Source organism: Hyperolius riggenbachi, chromosome 1, assembly GCF_040937935.1.
Source record: "Hyperolius riggenbachi isolate aHypRig1 chromosome 1, aHypRig1.pri, whole genome shotgun sequence".
Lineage (NCBI taxonomy): Eukaryota > Metazoa > Chordata > Amphibia > Anura > Hyperoliidae > Hyperolius > Hyperolius riggenbachi.
Window position 1 is genome coordinate 518,579,893 of NC_090646.1, and position 22,564 is coordinate 518,602,456.

The 22,564-nt window shown below is 44.1% G+C and overlaps 1 protein-coding gene across 5 annotated transcripts in view; it reads left to right on the forward strand.

The window, feature by feature from the left end:
• The first annotated feature begins 253 nt into the window (after positions 1 to 253).
• Positions 254 to 22,564, forward strand: part of KDM2B (lysine demethylase 2B) — a 186,526-nt gene continuing 164,215 nt past the window's right edge. For 4 of the 5 annotated variants that reach the window (XM_068245065.1, XM_068245075.1, XM_068245084.1 and 1 more), the window contains exons 1-3: positions 254 to 698; positions 3,982 to 4,126; positions 16,469 to 16,547. In XM_068245065.1, coding sequence (XP_068101166.1) covers positions 666 to 698; positions 3,982 to 4,126; positions 16,469 to 16,547 — 257 coding nt within the window. In that variant the 5' untranslated portion in view covers positions 254 to 665. Of the gene's footprint in view, positions 699 to 3,981; positions 4,127 to 16,468; positions 16,548 to 22,564 lie in introns of those variants that run through there. The other variant, XM_068245103.1, reaches the window with a different exon arrangement.

A 22,564-nucleotide genomic window follows, 5' to 3' on the forward strand; every position in this document is an offset into this window, starting at 1 on the left:
TGTGAAAATCTAAAATAATAACCGGCTGGGCCAGCTGGGAGTAGAATTGTGGATGCTATCAGAGCAGCAACCCACTCAGTATGTCAGCCTGCTGTCACAGCTGTACACAAAAAGAATCACAGCAGGCAGAAACAATCACACGGGGGCGTGGACGGATGCATCACAAGCCCCACCCACCCCCGTTCACTGGTGTGGAAACTACAGCTCAAAAGTGCAGACTTCATGCACCAGTCATAACAAATAAAGGAGCGAGCTTGCACGGCGCCTGCGTACATGCCAGCCCCCGTGACCGACCAAAATATCAATATGAAAGGCTCCCGAATGTCAGGAAATGTCTGATTTACTGTCACCAGCAGCCCACGCGTGCTCGCAGCAAAGTTCTGTGTCATGTGGCTACTGAGGCGCCTGGAAACAATGTTACCTTCTGTAGATAATGACGTCACCGACCCTACTACTCCACAGCCAGCAATGCTTCCTTGTAGTTTGTAGAGCGGACCTGGGGATTATTGCTCGAGCCGTAACTTTTTGTATGGTCATTTTGGTGTCGCCGTTTTCCTCACGGACGCCTCCCCTGACAGCACAATGCCGAGCAGAGCAGCGAATAACTGAGGAGCCTTCCACTCCATCAGCCACCCTGTATCCCACAACTCACTCCTTCATAAAACATGGAGGCAAAGAAAGGATCTGGAAGAAGATTGGTGTGTAGCCGGGTCTCTGGTAGAGTCAGTGTGTTTGGGGGGTGCACAGGCTGGGGAAGTATTGGGGGGAGGTGGCACTGTGGCAGGCATTGATGTAAGCTCTGTTGTTGTTGTCAGGAGTTTCCTAATGTGGAATTGTACAGGTCTTCTTGTGAATGGGAAGGGTGGCTGATGGGCTTGTCTATTGTGCAGATGGCACATGCTGGAGGCAGGGGAGCAGGCTGGGGGCTCGGCTGCTTCCTCGCATGGCTTTGTTATTATTTGTTCATGCTAGCAGTTGGTGTGAACGTGCAGCTCTCAGTGTCCCTGCTGGCTGCCTGAGCAACAACTTCCAGCTTCCTTTATGGGAGGAAACAAGCTGATCATGGTGCTCTTGCTTGGGAAGCTCTACAGGCCTAGAGCACACGGCTCTGCCCTCCGACACAATAAATCAGTAGCCGGTCACTGTAGGCGGCCTGGGGAAGACGTACAAATGTTGTCCTGGGCCAAACGTAAAAAATGTTGTCCTGGGCCAAGAGATCCCATTTCATTATTGTCTGCTCGTCCAGGGCCACTGCAAAGCTCCAGCCCACCTCCCCTGTTTATATACACAAAGCTTGCACATGGCATTTAAATGTCCTGCGTGGGAGCTATTAACCTGTGCAGTGCCAGTGTACTGTAGCCACAAGTTACCACCTGGTTTATTGTATATAGTGCTGAGCTGCTAATGTGGAACATCAAACATTACTAACTATCGCATATAGGGGCTTATCATGTTATGTTTTCATTACTCTAGGGCTAAATTTTGGAGGAAAAACGCCAGTTTGCTATTTCTGGAGCTAAAATCCATTTCATATGATTTACCTTAACCCATTTCTGCCTGGTACCTAATATTAACCACTTCCCTCCTGGTACCTAACCTTAAGCCCACTGCCTGGTGCTAAAAGTACATCTGAAGTAAGAGGTATTTGGAGGCTGCCATATTTATTTCTTTTTAAACAATATACATTGTTGGAACACCGTGCCAGGCTGTCCTGCTGACCCTCTGCCTTTAATACTTTTAGTCATAGACTCCGAGCAGACTGCATGCTTGTTTTGGGTGTGTGATTTAGACACAACTTCAAAAAAAGAGATCAACAGGACTACCAGGCAACTGGTATAGTTTAAAAAGAAACAAATATGGCAGCCTCCATATCGCTCTTACTTCAGGTGTCCTTTAAACATAACCATAAGTGCTAAATTTAACCCTGTAATTAACTGCCTACTCTTAAACCAAACCTGAAGTGAGCATAAACTGATGAGATCAATGGTTGTATCTGTAGTACAAATTATTTTCTTTCGCTTTAATCCCATATTATTATTTCGATTTTAAATAGTACAAATGTAGGATTAAAGTGTTGACTGCCTCAGGTGAATGACCTCTGTTTTTAATGGGCAGCCCCCATACCGATAAGTCTTGAACTTTTTGTTGGTTTCCTGCTATCAGAAGTGTTTCTCAGCCATAAAAGTGTTTGAGCTCTAGCGTGAGAATTCTGCAATGGCGAGGATAAAGGAACATAGGCTATGTTGAACTAATGCTGTACATACATACGTTTATCATGCTACATGTCACTTTAAACTGTACCATTACCGCTTAGGAACAAATGGGCTTTAGCGGTGTAATTTCTAATCTGAAACAATTTTTTAACATAGCATTTCTTTGTATTTCTTTATGAATGTATGTTGTACTTGGGTCCTTAGTAATTCAACACAGATTGCTTAAAAGAATCTAAGTGCATTCCAGTCATACAGTGAGGTAGATATAAAACATGGCCCAACGCTGCTGTTACAGCTCATAGGACCTCTTCATGAAAGGCTAATAATATAGCAATCAATGTACTGTGATAACAGATGCATTAATCTCATAAATTGTACCAGGAAGGAAGGGAAGCGGAAAGAATGATGTGGCAGAAAAATTCAAATGTATGTAGCCATTGGCAGACAATTCCTCTATATGACCAGGGTTACTTATTGGTAGAGCAACATAAGCTGCCAACTACGCAGAGTCAACTCCCTTGTAATTAGTTCCCAAACTTTTTGGGACAAATTATATGTGTTGGGGGGGAGAGTATTCTGTGATTGTCTTGTTCTGTCTTTACCATTTAAACCTACTAAGTAGGACAGATTGACAGGTAGGCTGTTTTAGTGGAACACCTGCATACCTAGAGGACACTGCTGTAAATACAGGGTGAACGTATTATTATCTTTATGTATTTATAAAGTGATGACAACTTAAACTCTATGCACATAAGGATTGATTTATCAAGCCTGGAGCAAGGCAAGCAGGAGCTGAAGTAGAGCAGTTGCCCATAACACCAATCATGCATTGAGAGGAAAGAAGATATCATTACCATTGGTTTTTGCTTTGCCAAAGTCTTCACTTTCTGCTTTTGATTAGAACCATGTAAGACTGGGGCAGGAAGTGAGAAAATCTCTTCAAAGCAGCAACAACAATAAAAACATGATAGAAGATCTAACTCATCCTTATTCTATTAAAGGGACACTTAAGCCAGGAAAAAAATCAGTTTTACTTACCTGGGGCTTCTACCAGCCCCCTGCAGCCGTTCCGTGCCTTCGCAGTCACTCACGGAGCCTCCGGTCCACCGCTGCCAGCTAGTTTTGTTTTGCTGACAGGCTTTAACAGGGAGTCGGCGGGCTTTCTGCACCTGCGTAGGCCTGGCCATGCATATTCATCTTCATGTGCCCGTCTTGCACAGGCGCAGGATGCTATTGCGGTCGGGAACGCAAAGAAAAATGTGTGGCCAGGTCTTGCAGCGAAAACAAAACTAGCTGGCGGCGGGGGACAGGAGGCTCTGTGAGTGACTGCAACTGCACAGGGGGCGGCTGCTGGGGGCTGGTAGAAGCCCCAGGAAAGTAAAACTGATTTTTTGTTTTTCATTCCTGGCTTAAGTGTCCCTTTAACAATATTTTCTGTTTTTGTCAGTATCGCTACTGGAGAACTTTCATTCACTATTTTGTTCTTGGTGATAGAAATGAGAGGAAGTACCTACTTGCTGCTCATTCATTTAACCAGCAGCTGTCTAAATTACTTTTTTTTTTTTTTTAAGCTCTTCTGCTACTGGGGTGAAGCTTTTTATTAGGTTAGGTTTTTCACTAATAATTGTATATTGAAGTAAAGCATTTCTTTATGTGAACAAGACCTGAAGATTTCCTCTGTCTGTATGGTAGCTGTAGGATCTAAATGTGTCAGGAGACTTGTGCCTTAGCAGACAGTGATGACCTATCTGGATGTTTTCCCCCATAGCGTGCCATTGGCCGGACTCAGTATGCTGAGCATGAAGACCTGTCAGATGTGGAGGACGTGGTCTGTGTCCGTGGCTTCAGCCTGGAGCAGAAGGTCAGCAGCAACAACTACCAAGGGGACTACGTGCAGGTCATGGAGGGCAAAGGTACAGACAGCTTCTGCTTTCATCGGTGTGGATGTCCAGTGATTGTTCAGTGTATTATTATTTTTAGGGGTTTAGTATTGAGTATCATTTTCTAACCATGGTAACAGATCTAGTGAACCTCCTTTCAGGGAGGCAGAATCACACCTTTGTCTAAAGTCTGTTGGCTGAAACCGGTCCAGTAGGCCTCGTTTCAGCAGGCAGTTTGTAGGGGCTATTCTGCAGATGGTGCTCTAGCTGTAGGTGTTGGCTTACCTTCTGCAGTCTACAGTTTTGGGACTTTGCAATCTTAACCCTACTTTTTTTTTTTTTTAATACAGTCACAGACTTTCCTTGAGTTTATGTAGAATACAGGTCTGAACAGCGTCCATAGTTGTTAACAGGAACTAGTTTAACTATCTACACACGGATAAACCTCAGAAGTCTTTATAAGAAGGTGAGGGCAGCTGGACACATGAAAGCAGAGATGAGGAGAGTGGTAGCCTTGTATTCCATAAGACTCCTCTGGGTGCAGGGAGCCACTTGTGTGCTTTAAAGGGAACCTGAAGAGAGAGGTTCATGGAGGCTGCCATATTTATTTCCTTTTAAACAATACCAGTTGCCTGGATATCCTGCAGATCTTCTGCCTCTAATGCTTTTAGCCATAGACCCTGAACAAGCATTCAGCAGATCAGGTGTTTCTGACAATATTGTCAAATCTGACAAGATTAGCTGCATGCTTGTTTCAGGTGTGTGATTCAGACACTACTGCAGCGAAATAGATCAGCAGGGCTGCCAGACAACTGGTATTGTTTAACAAGATCTAAATGTGACAGACTCCATATTCTTCTCACTTTAGTTTCCCTTTAAAGTAAACCAGAGACGAAGCATCCTCATGTATTTTACCATATATATCAGTGGGAACATTAGAGAAAACACCTACCCTGCTGCCTGCTCTCTGTTTCATTATTTACTGTTCAGATTGCTTCTTATCAGCCCAGATAAAATCCCCGACTGAGCATTCAGTCTGGCTTTGTTATAATGACTCAGCTATAATGATTCCTGAGCAGAGTCACAGGGGGGCAGGCTTGGGCTTGAAAAGACAGCACAGAAGACAGACTCAGCTATAAAGATTCCTGAACAAAGCCAGACTGAATGCTCAGTCGTGGATTTTATCTGGGCTGATAAGAATAAATCTGAACAGTAAATAATGAAACAGAGAGCAGGGTAGGTGTTTTCTCTAATGTTCCTATTGATCTATATGGTAAAATACATGAGGGTGCTTCGTCTCTGGTTCCCTTTAATAAAGTTATAATGTTTAACTGAGCTGAACTTTAAATAAGAGTTTATGGCACATGTGTCGAACTCCAGGCCTGGAGGGCCAGATCCATGCCAGTGTTTAGGATGGACTAAGAAAGGAATGTGTTCTACCTGATGGAGCACACCTTTCCTGATTCAGACCCATCAATTCATTTGAGCTGTATCAAAAATGTGTGAGGATCTCGGCCCTCGTAGTACCGGTTTGACATACCTGGTTTATGGTGACTGCAGCAGTTATTTGTGTAGGTTGTATTCACTGGCCATTGCTGTAGGATTTGTCTCTCTTGGAGATTTCAATATCTTTTGGGGTTTTGAGCCTTCCATACAATCCCTTACTGCCATGTGGCCATGCCTGAGCCTAGCGATTTTTTTTTTTTTTTTTTTTTTTTTTTTTTTTTTTTTTTTTTTTTTTTTTTTTTTTAATGCTGGATCAGAGAATCCAAATGCACAAACTAGAAAGTGTCTGGGCTGTGTGTGACGTCTGATCTCTGCAGCAGTGGCCAGCAGGACTGGTGTCTGCTGTGTAAAGCCATTAATGGGTTTCACTTTTTAAATAGCTTTTGATTTGAAGACTTAATAATACATTTGGTTGGTTGAGGCCCTCCAAACTATAATTTTCCTCACCAGTCAGTGGATTGTTTTAGAAATGATGTGCTACTGAGCCACATAAAGTAAAACCATCAGTAATAGAACTGGGTCCTTTGCAGCAGCCCTACATAACCATGCTCCAACCTCTGCATTGGTGCTAAGGCTACAGTACTGGTAAGCTGAAATGTGGTTGTGTGTGCCTGTGTATCCACCTAGATTTCCGGGCAATAATAGGAGCATACTTTTAGGAACGATCGTGAGTAAATTCTAGCGCAAGATATAACTGATATTGAAAATGTCGTAATATATATGCTTTCTCTGCCTAACACTAATCTAACCCACAGGGCTCATCTATTTTGTAGCCAAGCCTGTTCCTATCCTCTCTGGACACTTTGGCTATCATTCATAAAAGTGTGTTCGGTAAAGAAAATCAGTGCGAGAAAACACCGCATTCGGTATTTTAGACTTCTGTGTGCTCATTCATAAAAATGTGTACAGTTGCGATAGCAATGCTGTGATTTCCCGAACTAGGCTGGCTGTAGGCTGGCGTAACAGGAGAAGCTGCCTGAGTCCAAGGGAGCGGTATTCCCCGTCCTCATACCGCTTGCTCTAATCTTTATGAATTGACATTTAATAACATTTGTTAAGATAATCACCGCACAAGGCGGGAATTTATCGCTCTGCTCGGGAATGTCAGCTTTTCGTGCGGAAACAGTCTTTATGAATAGACATTTTGCTATATGCTTGGTAAAGTCAGCTGTTTTCAGCTGTTTTCAGCATTTCCGCATGCTTTATGAATGATAGCCAATGTAACTAGACTCTCAGTTGTTCTGACCACTGTCCCTACTGCTATATCAGTTTGGCTACAGTGTAGCCAAACTAATAACTGTTCCATGTCCTACCTCTACTGCTACATTCGTTTGGCTACAGCGTAGCCAAACTCTCTAGCGCTGCATGCGCTTGGCTATATGAAAGCAGAGTAGTCACAACCAAACTAACCTGCCCAGTGCACCATAGATGCAATCTGCATTGCAGTCTGTGACTGCAGTAGTGTAGTCTGTCGCTATCATGCCCAATATCCCTGCTTCCATCATAGTACCCCCTAGGATGCAAAGGATTACAGTGTTAACAATCCAGCAATGCATGCCATAAGCTGGCTGCATATTAGGCTCCCTGCACACTGCATGCAATTCCGATTCCGCTTTGTAATGGGTTTTTACATCCGATTTTTAATCTTTACTGCATGCTGTGATTTTTTTTGATCCATTTTTCTGTTGGATGTATTCAGGGAAAATCGGAATTGAAAATCAGAATCGGAAACGGAATCGGAAAACAGATGTGCATTGTGCAGGGAGCCTTACACAGGTTTGCTCTTTGCATCATTTTTTTCCCCAAAGGCTGGATTAAAGAAATACTGTAGGGGGGTCGGGGGAAATGAGTTGAACTTACCTGGGGCTTCTAATGGTCCCCCGCAGACATCCTGGACACGTGCAGCCACTCACCGATGCTCTGGCCCCGCCTCTTGTTCACGTCTGGAATATCAGACTTTAAAGTCTGAAAACCACTGCGCCTCTGTTGCCGAGTCCTCGCTCCCGCTGATGTCACCTGGAGCGTACTGCGCAGGTACAGACCATACTGGGGCTGCGCAGTACGCTCCTCGTGACATCAGCGGGAGCCAGGACACGGCAATGCAGGGCAGGCGCAGTGGTTTTCAGACTTTAAAGAGAACCTGAGCTGAAAATAAAAAGGGCAAAATAAACATACACAAGTCATACTTACCTCCTGTGTAGTCTACTCCTCAATCTCTTTTTCCTCTCCTGCGTCCTGTGATCAGTGGAATTCTCCGTCCTTCATTTTGAAAATGATTATTACCCCATAACAGCTTCCTGGTCAGCACACTGTTAAACTGTAATATTGCCCACTTGAGCCATAGGGAAACATGAACATTACCTTGCACATTCAGTTGTAACTGACAGCAGCTGATATATAACTGACAGCAACTGGTATATTTCAGTTCTGACAAAATATTGTCAGAACTGGAAGGGATCACTGTAAGAAGAAAATGGTTAGTGTAACGATCGGTGTAACACAGAGAGGGTCTGATTACCAGTGAACTGCAGTATCACCGAGAATACAGAATGTACCCGATTATTGGTGATCTGCAGTATCACCGATAATCAGATATATCTACTAACCTCTGGACACCTGAGATAACAAGTGAGTGTAAGATGCAACAGCATACTTTGAGTACTGCACCTCAGGAGAAGGTACAGGAGCAGTAAAGCGTACTGCACAGAAGTAGGTTCCTTCCGATGGCCTAGACTCTCCCGGGGGAGGAGCTAGGCTAATAGTAGGAAGGACAGAGCGTGAGTGACACCAGTGAGTGGGTGTCACAAACAGATCTGTGAACTGCCTCTAACAGTAAGGCCAGTTCTCGAGGTCGGGCAAGCCAGGTCGTTAACACACAGATAGATAAGGTACAGATTCAGGAGACAAATACGTAATCCAATAGACAGGCAGAGTTTGGCAACAGGGAATCAAAATAGTGAGGTACAGAGTCAGGAGGCAAATACAGAGTTCAGGAACGAGCAGAGTTTGGCAACAGGATATCAGAAATAGCAAGGTACAGAATTAGAGTTCAGAGGAATAGTCAGGCAGGCAAAAGGTCATAACAAATAATACAGATCAATATTCCTAATGCTAAGGAGTGAGGTCCTTGATCGTCAACACCTTTGGAAACTATGCTAGAATATAGATACAGACAAGGTCTGAGTGCTACCACGTAGCGATCGCAACGCCAGACACCAGAGAAGTGACCAGCACCCAGTACATATACCATAGCGCTCACCAGCGCGACCCCTAAGTGCTGGACCAATGGATGGTGGTAAAAATGTCAGCTGACCAGCTTGGTCAGCTGACTCTTCTCTGGCTGTCATATAAGCTCTGCCTCTCAGCGCGCGCGCGCGTCCTTCTGAACCTGTGTGGACTAGCAGTCCCAGCCACACCAGACATGTCTTGCAATGTACCTGCCGATTCGGGCGTGGGGGTCGCCACACCGCTCCCCAAGCTAGCGGCGGCTTCCCCGTGTCCAACCACCATGTTTGTAGTATTGCCATGCGTGCAATCCGCTGCGTCCAACGCGGACTCCACCGCTCTGCCCATGCGGCATGCGGCGGTTTCTTTGCATTGTGCTGCCCTGTTGGACGCGGAAACAGCCGCCTCATTCTGAGTACTTGCGGCAGCTTTTCCGCGTTTCTTCACAGTTAGCTTCTGAGAGGAACTGACGGTGAGGTAAGTATGTAATCATTTGCAGCTACATCATGTGTTTATTTTAAATAATTTTACTCAGTTCAGGTTCCCTTTAAAGTCTGAAATTCCAGAAGTGAACTGTAGGCGGGGCCGGAGCATCGGTGAGTAGCTGCGCGGGCACAGTATTCCTTTAAAGTTGGTTTCTTATTTCAGGATGAAATCAAATCAAAAGTGCAGAAAAATGCCCGTACATTTTTCAGCATTTAGTACAACGCTGTTTCCGAAACAGTTGGAGATGGTTTGGGTGTGCAAAATGAAAGTAAAAACCGAATTCAACAATTTTGAAATTGCGTAAACCCTATATTTATAGTGAACCTGAAACATGCTAGAGGAAGAAAGCAGGTACTCGCCTGTGTAGAAGAAAGGTCCTAGATCCCATAGAGCCTTCCTGGTACTTTCTCTCTCTCGTTGTTCTACCGCATTCCCCTGTTGCAGGTCGAATACCTCTTTGAGACTCCTTATGCATGCCTCGGAAGTACTCACCACTTCTAAAGATAAGTAGATCCATGCTGCAGACGTGCGACTCTGGGCTCCCCATGCGCAGTGGGGATGCACTTTAACATCTAAGTAGACCATCAGTTTATTTGTGTCACCTCGTTCAACCCCCCCCCCTTCCCCAGCAGTGCTGCGAACCCTCTTTAAAAGCTCCGGCACAGCTACGGTGCATGCTTTGTTCTGTCGGTGTGCCTCCTCAATTGCGTTCCTGAGCCCGAGAGTGTTCTGCACATACAGAGATGCATGCACAGAATGCACCCGGGCATGGCTGCCATGCACAGCCACTCAGGAGCGCGATTGAGGAGGCCGAGAGTGTTCTGCACAGATGGAGTTGCATGCATGCACTGAATGCCCTCGGGCATGGCTCAGCCTCTCAGGAGCGTGATTGAGGATGGGCAAAAATGGAACAGAGCTTGCACTGTAGCTGCGACCCATTCAGCTGAGAGCTGTTAAAGAGGCCCCACAGTAGCACTTAAGCCTTGTTTCCATGTGTACGCTTCTATCCGCTTCTTTCCGCTTTTTATCAGCACATAAATGTTACAGATGGATACATGTTGCTGAAAAGCGGATAGAAGCGCACAAATGGAAACAAGGCCTTAGGCCTCTTTTCAACGGACAGTTGATAGGCAGTGAAGTGCCTCTCAAACTATCACAACTGCTTGCTGCTGCCTGGTAACTGCTCACTGCTGCCTGGTAACTGCTTGCTGAGCACACGGTTCAACTGCTCGTGGAAAAGAGGCCTAAGGTGGGAAGGGCAAATCTACTGACTGGCCACCTGTTTTCTTTTGGCGTTGTTCGGTTGTGCTTTAAGGCTAGTTACACACCAGGACGTTGCATTTAGGGGACGTTATAGGGCACATAACGTGCCCCTAACGCAACGCCTGGTGCTCTCTGGTGTGGACGTCGGAGTGAGCCGCGTTGTGCAGCTCACTCTGGCGTCCGTGATGCCGTGATGCGTACTCTTGGACGCATTCGGCATCACGTGGTCCCGCCCGGCCAATCGCCGCGCAGAGCGGCCGCTCCAGGAAGTAAACACTGCACGTCACTGAGTGCAGTGAATATTAATTAGCCATGTGCCCGGCCGCTCTCCCCAACATGACTGAGCATGTGCAAGCAGTCTAACGTGGCGTAGCCGCAAAGAACGCACAGCATGCAGCACTTTGCTGCGTTACAATGTAACGCAACGTGGGCAGTGTGAACAGCCCACTTGTGTTACATTGCTGTGCGTTGGGGGAGCGTTGCAGGCTGCACTAACGTGCGCCTGTAACGTCCCTGTGTGCAAGCAGCCTAAAAGGAATGTTTAGTGATTTTTTTTTTTATTTATTTTTTTTAATTAAATAATATAAGGTGAAGTTTTTATTGAAAAAAAAAACCTCTGCCAAGCAGTCTCCTGAATGGTTAATGTGTTGTAATAAGACACATTTAGGGAGATTTGATCAAATAAGGTGGTGACACAATCAGGTGTTCATATGTGCTTCAAATCAAGCAGCTTTTGATTTATCTAAGGAATCGGGGTGGTGTTTCTGTGCCTCCCATTCCTGGACAGATGACTGCCACAGACCGCTGTCAGCGTGACTGCAGTGTCATTGTACTTGCACTAAGTTTTATGTTCACAAGCACTACTGCAAGGAGTGGTTTGGTACAAGCTATTGCCACACCCTGTTCATTCTGCGCAGCTGAGAGGAATTTTTATGAAAGAAAGTTGTAAGAACTGTGGTTTGTTTCACTGAGCTTGTTTTGTGCTGCGCTGCTGCATAGTTAAGGTGATAAATCTCACCACTGATGCCAGTGGGCCCGTGGCATATCTTTATGCTACCTACACACTAGATATCGGTCACCTGAAGCAATCCTGATCGTTTCATTTGCCAGTCTAGTGTGTACAGATTTCTTCTGAAGTTTGCAGCCTCCTTGTTAGTGATTCAACAAGTTGTATAATACTAGGCTGATTGCTGCTGTTCTTCCTGCTGAAGAGTGTGGTGGGATACCTTCTAATTCTTCTCTCCCCTCGACTCTCCATGGGACAGAGCAGGCTGCTTGGCAGCAGTGTGTTTATTATGCTGTATAGTGACCATTACAGAAAAGATCATAACAACCATTTAGATTAAATAAACTCTTAAACCTGTGCATGTAACTTTTAAGGTATCAATTCAGAGGTGAGTCATTTTGCAGGGCAAACCTGTAATGTAACCTCAAGCTTTTTGCATACTACTGAGCAAGACCGTGATACAAGCATACCTGAAGTGACAGGTAGAATGATGAAATAACAGACTGTATGTAATACGAATCCTACTTAGAACTTGCTTGTCGTCTTCATTTTTTTCCTTTGCTGTTGGGTTAAGACTTCAGTACTGTAAATCTCAGTTTCGCTGCAGTGCGATGAAGTAAGGGCTCGTACACATGCCCAATACGTCGCCCATCGGGAATCAGGCATTCATCCCCTTTGGTTACAACGTTGAGCCCTGCTGCACACAGCTGATGATGCACTGTGTTGCTATGTGGCGGGGAGGGAGGCGACGGAGTGACAATGAGCGGCACATGTCACGCAGCAGGCAATGGGATCGTTTGGTGGGGGAATTGGCGTTGCTGGGGTTGGTACATCCATCCGGTGGATCGCTTTCGGGTTGGGCGTCGAGGGTCATATGGTGCCATATACACACCTAATCTCCTGTCAGATTGATGGCCATATCGATCATTTGTTGGGTCCAATCTGCTTTTCAGTTTTCTGAACAATTTTGTATAGATTCAACGGCCAATATAATGGGACATTGCATGGTGTGTATCCGGCATAAAACCTAAATAAGAATTTCGGATTCCAGAAAATACCTATTTAGCATTAGCGATAAAGACGCCCTTGTTTATATCCTCTGTTTATTCCTACTTTATGTCCACCTTAATTGGAAAACTGATGTGAGAGAAATATGGAGGCGGTTAAAGTACACCTCAAGTGAGAGGGGTATGGAGACTAACCGATTTATTTCCTCTTAAACAATACATGTTGCCTGGCAGTCTTGCTGATCCTCTCCCTCTACTTATAGCCATTGACCCTGAACAAGCGTGCAGCAGATAAGGTGCTCGGATTGAAGTCAGACTGGATTAGCTACATGCTTGTTTCAGGTGTGATTCAGACACTACCGCAGCTGTAGAGATCAGCAGGACTGCCAGGAAACTGGTATTGTTTAAAAGAAAATAAATATGGCAGCCTCCATATCCCTCTCAGTTCAGGTGTCCTATACAGTTTATCTGTGTTCTAAATAGTCTAGTTGCTTGGATGTACTGCATATAGCTTTTTGTTTTTTGTCAGTATTGAGTGAGTCACACATCTGTCTGTAGCTGGCATAATAACATATATTCTGCAGACTCTTTCTGAGTTAGTGATTCAGTTTGTATTTGAGCTAGATGATCAGCACTGCAGCTAGGTTATTAGACACGAGATTACAGCTATAATTATTATAATTAAGTAAGGCTGTAGCGGGGCTCAGATGGTAATTTGAGCGCTCGCAAAAGACTGAGCACAAATTATGATACAAAAACAGCGTAATTTGACACTTAGCAATAGTTGGCAGCCGAATTGCATCTTACCCTTGAGTCCATGGCGGCCTCGAGGGGGAATAGTAATTGGTTCCACTGGAAAATTTGCAGTAGCAGGGTGAACTGTTTTTCAGCTTCACCCTGTGCCCAAATTTCCCTGCGCCCTTTTTACATGAATGCGATTAGACAAAGACCTTTATATTGTGCTTGAGCTGCAGCCAATAGGGCGTGCTTAGTGGGCAGCAGAAGTGTTAGGAAGTCTAGCCCAGGGACTCCTTACTGAAAAGGTGCTGGCTTACTGAACAGAGCGGAGATTCAGACCCAGGTCTTAACCATTACACTATCCAGCACTGACACCGTCTGTATTCTTCTGTCTTCAAGCTTTCTTGAGTATATGTGTTCTGAAGAAATCTGTCTACAGAAGAAAGTAGTGTTCAAATCAGGGCTGTGGAGTCGGAGGTGAGGAGTTGGAGCAATTTTGGATACCTGAGGTCTGTGGTTTTAATAAACTGAGGAGTCTGAGTCTGATGATTTTTGTACTGAATCCATAGCCTTGGATCAAATAGCTGCACAGTGATATACTGTATGTGAATAAATGTTAGATGTGGTGTTGATGTAGTTGGTGATTGTGTGATCAAAGAGCAAACATTTATATGCAGCAAGTGATTACCTCTGGCAAGTAAAAGGTCTAATTGCCTATGGGTCAAAATACACCATTTATTATGTTTGGTGTTCCAGTAAAAGTAATATATATGGTATGATAACAACATTTTTTAAAGGTATAGTAAGGTGTATGCATGGAAGAAACAGACCATATATAGTACATTTTTTTCCCTGCAAATGTATTACGGGTTTACTGTATTTGGTTTTATTCAATGGCCCTGACTTCTGAGGGTTCTGCAGGACAGAAGAACATAAGTAGCTCAACAAAACCTGGCCTGGGTTTATCAGAAATTGCCTCTTATGCTGGGAATACACCATGAGATTTTTGGCAGATAGATGGTTTGATAGTTTCTGACATGTTTGATCTGATTTTCGATAGTTTTTCTGATTGATATCTCATAGAAGTGAATGGAAAACGTTCGAAAAATCTCATCGTGTATTCTCAGCTTTGGGTTAAGTGTTGGCAGTCCTTGCCAGTCATGTCAGATCATAGTAAGGCTTTCACATTTGCAGTGATAGAGAGCTCATTTTTATCCTGCATTATCATAATGTTTTTTGTAGAAAGGACACTGTCTGAAAGTGGCAATAGACTTCAAGCTGGAAAAATGTTTGTGACTTGAGAGTACTGTCTGGTTATATATATAATGTATTTGTCATCTCTGGTAGGGAAAATTAAGAAATGACTTTTTACATTTCAGACTGTGGCCAAGAGGCGTATGGATACATAAACATCCATGTGTGCTTGTTAAACAGTTTCTTCTCCTGGCACTGAACCAATGGTCTATCTTTGACTATAATAATTAAAGACAAATAAACTCTGAAGAAAGGTTTGTTGAAAATGCTGTAGTGGAAATGAATTGCTCTGCTGCAAATCCACTGGCAGTCTGCAGAGTATAGATTCCAGGCCGGAAAATAAGTTCGAGTTGTTTTTCTGGTCAGTTTTTTTTCCTGCAAATTGAAATGAACAATTCTTGATAACTCTAAACAACATGACTTGGGTGGCACATATTTATGGCACTTTTTAGTGAAAGTAGAGTTTCACAAATTGCCCCTACAATGAAAAACTGTGCCATGCATGCTGGGATATGGGGTTCTTCTGCCCCGTCCAGATTTATGCTGCAGACTTCCACATAGGATAATTCATCTCTCCAGAGAATGGATTTCCATTGCTCTAGGGTCAAATGGTGTTATGCTTCATTCTAGCCAACACTTGGTATTGTGCTTGTAGGTTTCTGGCTTATGGTGGCCATACACGGTACAATAAAAACGTTCGATTTTCCCGTTTATTCGATCTAAATGATCGAATTGAATGAAAATTGAAAATATTTTTTTTTTCGATCAAGAAATTCGAACGATTATCCCGTTTTTTCTGGAAAATTGATCGGACATGCTGGAAAAATCTTTATATTCGATCTAATGGAATAATCGACCTAAATTATCTAATTGAAAAATTGTACCATGTATGGCCACCTTTAGGCTTGCTTGGGCTTAAAAAGTTTATTACTGAAACTCCTGATGAATAGTCATCATGCTGACACTGGAGGCCAGTGACAGTAGGAAAGTGGCAGTGAGTGTTGCAGCCAATGACAGGCTGGCCTATTGCATCATGTTTGACCTGTTGTTGCTCCTAAATGTTTCCACCTCCTCATAATGGAGCTAATGAATTGCCATGGCAGGAATTTGAGTAACTGATTTGTTTGATAGATTGTGTCATACTGAAATTTTCAAAGTCCTCAAGCTGTTCACGATGACCCATTGTACTGCAAATATTTTTTGCATACATTGCTATGTATATGCTTTTATGCCACTGGATATGGGTGTGATCAGTCAAGACCCTCCCAGAATAGAAATTTAAAAAAAAATTGTGTGTAGGGAGAAAAGCACATACCCGTCTTCCCTCTCATGATTCCTGGTCCTGCTCTGTTGCTGTTATTATAATTATCATCTCCCCCCTCCCCCCCCCCCCCCATGGCTGTCTCTTACCCATTTCATTATGGTGAAGTGTTTGGTAAGTGTCTTCTTAATCTTCAGAGCAATCCACGCTGTCAATCACTTTTGCCGAACCCCTGGGAATAAGTGGGTAAAGGCAGTTAATCTTAGCTGTTCCTTTACGTTCCTCTAGAGCTGATTGCCAGAATTGAGGGCTGTTGTAGCGCGGTTAGAAGATGTCTCTGGGACACTGCAGGGGGAGTGATACCTGTAGAAGTACTGATAAGTGATGGATCAGGGTACTAAGAGAGACATCCTGGGAGGTGCTTATAAACTTTTCTCCCTACAATATAATCTTAATTCTTAGTTTGGAGATCCATTCAAATTAGTGGAGGTGTTGGCTCACTTTTGACCAATTAGTGTTTGGTGGATAAATAGCATGTAGATGAAGTGGAAGTTTGCATTAAGATAGAGGTAACTGCTTTATAAATTGTGATGCTTGTGAAAGTGACATTACTTTGTTTTTCCTTACAGATTTTACATACGAATATGCTCAAAGAGAAGCTCTTAAAGTCCCACTTCTTTTCTTGACCAAGGATGGACTAGGTATTAAGTAAGTTCATAAATCTGTAACCTGCATTATTTCATGTATTATTTTTCATGACCATGAGTGCTGTTTGCATGCTCTTTATTGCATGGATTTGCAGATTCCAGTCATATATACAATATCCACCCCATATGACCTGAGTACCATTTATCAACAGCATGGAATTCCACTTTTACCTGGTCTCAGGGACCCTATGAGTCTCTCAAACCATTCCCAATCCCTCTGTGCAGCCGAACTCTAATCTTCACCTCACTATCCCACCCCTCTGTGACATATCTTAAAGCGTACCTAAACTGACATGTGACATGATGGCATAAGTATCGGTATGTATAGTACTAATCCTACTTAGAACCTGCTTCTCTCCACTTTTTAGTTCTCTTTGTGAGTGTCAAAAAAAATCTGCATTTTGTAGGCAAGTGAGGCAATCATCCTGCAACAGAATATGCAATTAAAGCTTTCTTGAAAAGTAAACCGGAACAAAACACTTTTTTTTTTTTTCTGACTCGATCAATACTGATAGCAATACAGTGCTCTCAAGCTCCAACATTAGTTATTGCTTTTTGTTTGGAGTTGAATCAACCAAGTTTTACTCCACACTGATATGGCTGCTGTGCCCACTTAACAGTCACAATTTAGCCCCCTACAATGAAGATAAGACTATGAGACATCAGGACAGCTGCAACTACACATAATGTAAGAGTGAACAGAGGCGCCAGCAGGATAAAAGGTTCTAAAAGGCTTAAAATCCCTCAGGAGGTGGTGGTGGACTCGCCTTCCCGAAGCAGACAAGATACCGTCAGTTTTATGACAACAGGTTTATTAATATACTCCAAAACAAACAGTGCAACGCGTTTCACGGGTATGTTCCCGCTTCCTCGGGCAATAAACAGATAGGAGTACACAGTATAGTCTCAAGGTCACGAATAGCGCCTCTGAGACATGACAGAGGCGCTATTCGTGACCTTGAGACTATACTGTGTACTCCTATCTGTTTATTGCCCGAGGAAGCGGGAACATACCCGTGAAACGCATTGCACTGTTTGTTTTGGAGTATATTAATAAACCTGTTGTCATAAAACTGACGGTATCTTATCTGCTTCGGGAAGGCAAGTCCACCACCACCTCCTGAGGGATTTTAAGACAGACAGACAGACACAGAACATTTATATCGCGCTTTTCTCCTGGCGGACTCAAAGCGCCACAGCTGCAGCCACTAGGACGCGCTGTATAAGCAGTAGCAGTGTTAGGGAGACTTGCCTAAGGTCTCCTACTGAATAGGTGCTGGCTTACTGAACAGGCAGAGCAGAGATTTTAAGGCTTTTAGAACCTTTTATCCTGCTGGCGCCTCTGTTCACTCTTACATTATCAATATCCACCCCAGGTGGACGGGTGTTGCCCCTTATCTCCTTATCTACAGAGAGCGACTTTTAATTCTGAGTGAGGACAGGTCTAATCTTCTCACCTGCCTATACAGTGGTTACCTAAGCGGTAACCCACGTTTGTGAGTATATACATTATATACTTTTCATTTCCAACCCCTAGTTTTGCATACTACACTATATTGGGCTCTCGGTATTTCTTTTGTCTTTATCATTGCAACTACACATACTATTAATTATCTCATGCCTTTATTATAATTTCAGGTTTGCTTTAACTAAAATGTATCTCCTGCTGTAATCTTCCCCCCTAGCTTGACAGTTTTTGCCCATCTAGCTGCGCCTATCTTATATTGCATAATTCCACAGAGTCAGTATGGTACCGATCTGCTTGGCCACATGTACAGGATCTTCTCAAAAAATTAGCATACTGTGATAAAGTTCATTATTTTCTGTAATGTACTGATAAACATTAGACTTTCATATATTTTAGATTCATTACACACAACTGAAGTAGTTCAAGCCTTTTATTGTTTTAATATCGATGATTTTGGCATACAGCTCATGAAAACCCAAATTTCCTATCTCAAAAAATTAGCATATTTCATCCGACCAATAAAAGAAAAGTGTTTTTAAAACAAAAAAAGGTCAACCTTCAAATAATTATATTCAGTTATGCACTCAATACTTGGTCGGGAATCCTTTTTGCAGAAATGACTGCTTCAATGCAGCGTGGCATGGAGGCAATCAGCCTGTGGCACTGCTCAGGTGTTATGGAGGCCCAGGATGCTTCGATAGCGGCCTTAAGCTCATCCAGAGTGTTGGGTCTTGCATCTCTCAACTTTCTCTTTACAATATCCCACAGATTCTCTATGGGGTTCAGGTCAGGAGAGTTGACAGGCCAATTGAGCACAGTAATACAGTGGTCAGTAAACCATTTACCAGTGGTTTTGGGACTGTGAGCAGGTGCCAGGTCATGCTGAAAAATGAAATCTTCATCTCCATAAAGCTTTTCAGCAGATGGAAGCATGAACCCACTTTTGAACCAGAAACCGCGGCAGAAGCGCCTGACCTGGGCTACAGAGAAGCAGTACTGGACTGTTGCTCAGTGGTCCAAAGTACTTTTTTCGGATGAAAGCAACTTTTACATGTCATTCGGAAATCAAGGTGCCAGAGTCTGGAGGAAGACTGGGGAGAGGGAAATGCCAAAATGCCTGAAGTCCAGTGTCAAGTACCCACAGTCAGTGATGGTCTGGGGTGCCATGTCAGCTGCTGGTGTTGGTCCACTGTGTTTTATCAAGGGCAGGGTCAATGCAGCTAGCTATCAGGAGATTTTGGAGCACTTCATGCTTCCATCTGCTAAAAAGCTTTATGGAGATGAAGATTTCATTTTTCAGCATGACCTGGCACCTGCTCACTGTGCCAAAACCACTGGTAAATGGTTTACTGACCATGGTATTACTGTGCTCAATTGACCTGCCAACTCTCCTGACCTGAACCCCATAGAGAATCTGTGGGATATTGTGAAGAAAAAGTTGAGAGATGCAAGACCCAACACTCTGGATGAGCTTAAAGGGACACTTAAGTCAAACAAAAAAATGAGTTTTACTCACCTGGGGCTTCCAATAGCCCCCTGCAGCTGTCCGGTGCCCTCGCCGTCTCCCTCCGATCCTCCTGGCCCCGCCGGCAACCACTTCCTGTTTCGGTGACAGGAGCTGACAGGCTGGGGACGTGAGTGATTCTTCACGTTCCCAGACACAGTAGCCCCCTTTATGCTGCTATATGGTATATGATATATCCTATAGCAGCATAGATGGCGCTATTGTGGCCAAGAACGCGAAGAATCACTCGCGTCCCCAGCCTGTCAGCTCCCGTTACCGAAACAGGAAGTGGCTGCCGGCGGGGCCAGGAGGATTGGAGGGAGATGGCAAGGGCACTGGACAGCTGCAGGGGGCTATTGGAATCCCCAGGTGAGTAAAACTCATTTTTTTTTTTTTTTTGACTTATGTGTCCCTTTTAAGGCCGCTATCGAAGCATCCTGGGCCTCCATAACATCTGAGCAGTGCCACAGGCTGATTGCCTCCATGCCACGCCGCATTGAAGCAGTAATTTCTGCAAAAGGATTCCCGACCAAGTATTGAGTGTATAACTGAACATAATTATTTGAAGGATGACTCTTTTTTTGTTTTAAAAACACTTTTCTTTCATTGGTCGGATGAAATATGCTAATTTTTTGAGATAGGAAATTTGGGTTTTCATGAGCTGTATGCCAAAATCATCAATATTAAAACAATAAAAGGCTTGAACTACTTCAGTTGTGTGTATTTGAATCTAAAATATATGAAAGTCTAATGTTTATCAGTACATTACAGAAAATAATGAACTTTATCACAATATGCTAATTTTTTGAGATGATCCTGTATAGGTGTCTTTTAGTCAACACCATATTGGTGCTATTTTAGATTTTTAATAAATGTTATATTTTATGATATATAGACAGAGCTTTGCTGATATTCATTATAGCTTTGGGTAGTATTATCCTCTTTGACATTTTGTAGTTTGATCATTTTTGAGTTTCCCCGAGTATAGCTTAAATTGCTAAAGGTGTCCAGGTTTATTATTTTGTTTTGGCTACATCATGACCTAAAAGATAAATGAAAATGTTAACAGAGCTGTAAACGTAATGCCATATGACATTAACTTCAGATAAGGGAGACAAACCGACCTGATTGTCCAGCCATCCTACAGTTAGTAGGCATTGGTACATATGCCAGCAATATTTACCTCCCAAATTACAGTAAGTGACGATTAACCACTTGAGGACCACAGTCTTTCTACCCCTTAAGGACCAGAGCCTTTTTTTCCATTCAGACCACTGCAGCTTTCACGGTTGTAAATGGACAATAGTGTGGGAAAAAAAAAAAAAAAATCAAAAAATTGTCGTTTACAGAGAGAATTCTCCCACCCAGCATGGGTATGTGTAAAAATACACCCCAAAACACATTATACTACTTTTCCTGAGTACCGCGATACCACATGTGTGACACTTTTTTGCAGCCTAACTGCGCTAAGAAACCCAACGTCCTATTCACAGGTCATTTTGAGGCATTTGGTTTCTAGACTACTAACAGTTTAGGGCCCCTAAAATGCCAGGGCAGTAGGGGAACCCCACAAATGACCCCATTTTAGAAAGAAGACACCCCAAGGTATTCCGTTAGTAGTATGGTGAGTTCATAGAAGATTTTATTTTTTTGTCACAAGTTAGTGGAAAATGACACTTTGTGAAAAAAAAATCAATTTCCGCTAACTTTTGACAAAAAATAAAATCTTCTATGAACTCATCATACACCTAATGGAATACCTTCGGGTGTCTTCTTTTTAAAATGGGGTCACTTTTGGGGTTCCTATACTGCCCTGGCATTTTAGGGGCCCAAAACCGTGAGGAGTAGTCTGGAAACCAAATGCCTCAAAATGACTGTTCAGAGGTATAAGCATCTGCAAATTTTGATGACAGGTGGTTTATGATGGGGCAAATTTTGTGGAACTGGTCATAAGCAGGGTGGCCTCTTAGATGACAGGTTGTATTGGGTGATCTGATGGATAGGAGTGCTAGGGGGGTGACAGGAGGTGATTGATGGGTGTCTCAGGGGGTGATTAAAGGGGAAAATAGATGCAATCAATGCACTGGGGAGATGATAGGAAGGGGGTCTGAGGGGGATCTGAGGGTTTGGCCGAGTGATCAGGAGCCCACACGGGGCAAATTAGGGCCTGATCTGATGGGTAGGTGTGCTAGGGGGTGACAGGTGGTGACAGGAGGTGATTGATGGGTGTTTCAAGGTGTGATTAGTGGGGGGAATAGATGCAAGCAATGCGCGGGCGAGGTGATCAGGGCTTGGGTCTAAGGGTGTGGGCGGGCAATTGGGTGCCCTAGGGGCAGATAGGGGTCTGGTCTGATGGGTAACAGTGACAGGGGTGATAGGGGGTGATTGATGGGTAATTGGTGGGTGTTTAGAGGAGAGAACAGATGTAAACAATGCACTTGGGAGGTGATCTGCTGGTGGGTCTGCTGGCGATCTGATGGTGTGGGTGGGTGATCAGATTGCCCGCAAGGGGCAGATTAGGGGCTGATTGATGGGTGGCAGTGACAGGGGGTGATTGACAGGTGATCAGTGGGTTATTACAGGGGGGAATAGATGCATACAGTACACAGAGAGGGGGGGGGGTCTGGGGAGATTCTGAGGGGTGGGGGGCAGATCAGGAGCCCCCAGGGGGCAGTTTAGGGCATTAAAAAAAATAGCGTTGACAGATAGTGACAGGGAGTGATTGATGGGTGATTAGGGGGTGATTGGGTGCAAACAGTGGTCTGGGGGGTGGGCAGCGGGGGGTCTGAGGGGTGCTGTGGGCGATCAGAGAGAAGGGGGGGGCAGGATCAGTGTTTGGTGCAGACTAGGGTGGCTGCAGCCTGCCCTGGTGGTCCCTCCTGGGACACTGGGACCACCAGGGCAGGAGGCAGCCTGTATAATACGCTTTGTATACATTACAAAGCGTATTATACGCTTTGCAGGCGGCGATCGTGGGGTTAACAACCCGCCGGCGCTTCCGAACGGCCGGCGGGTTGTCGTCGCAGGTGGGCGGAGCCAGTTGCTG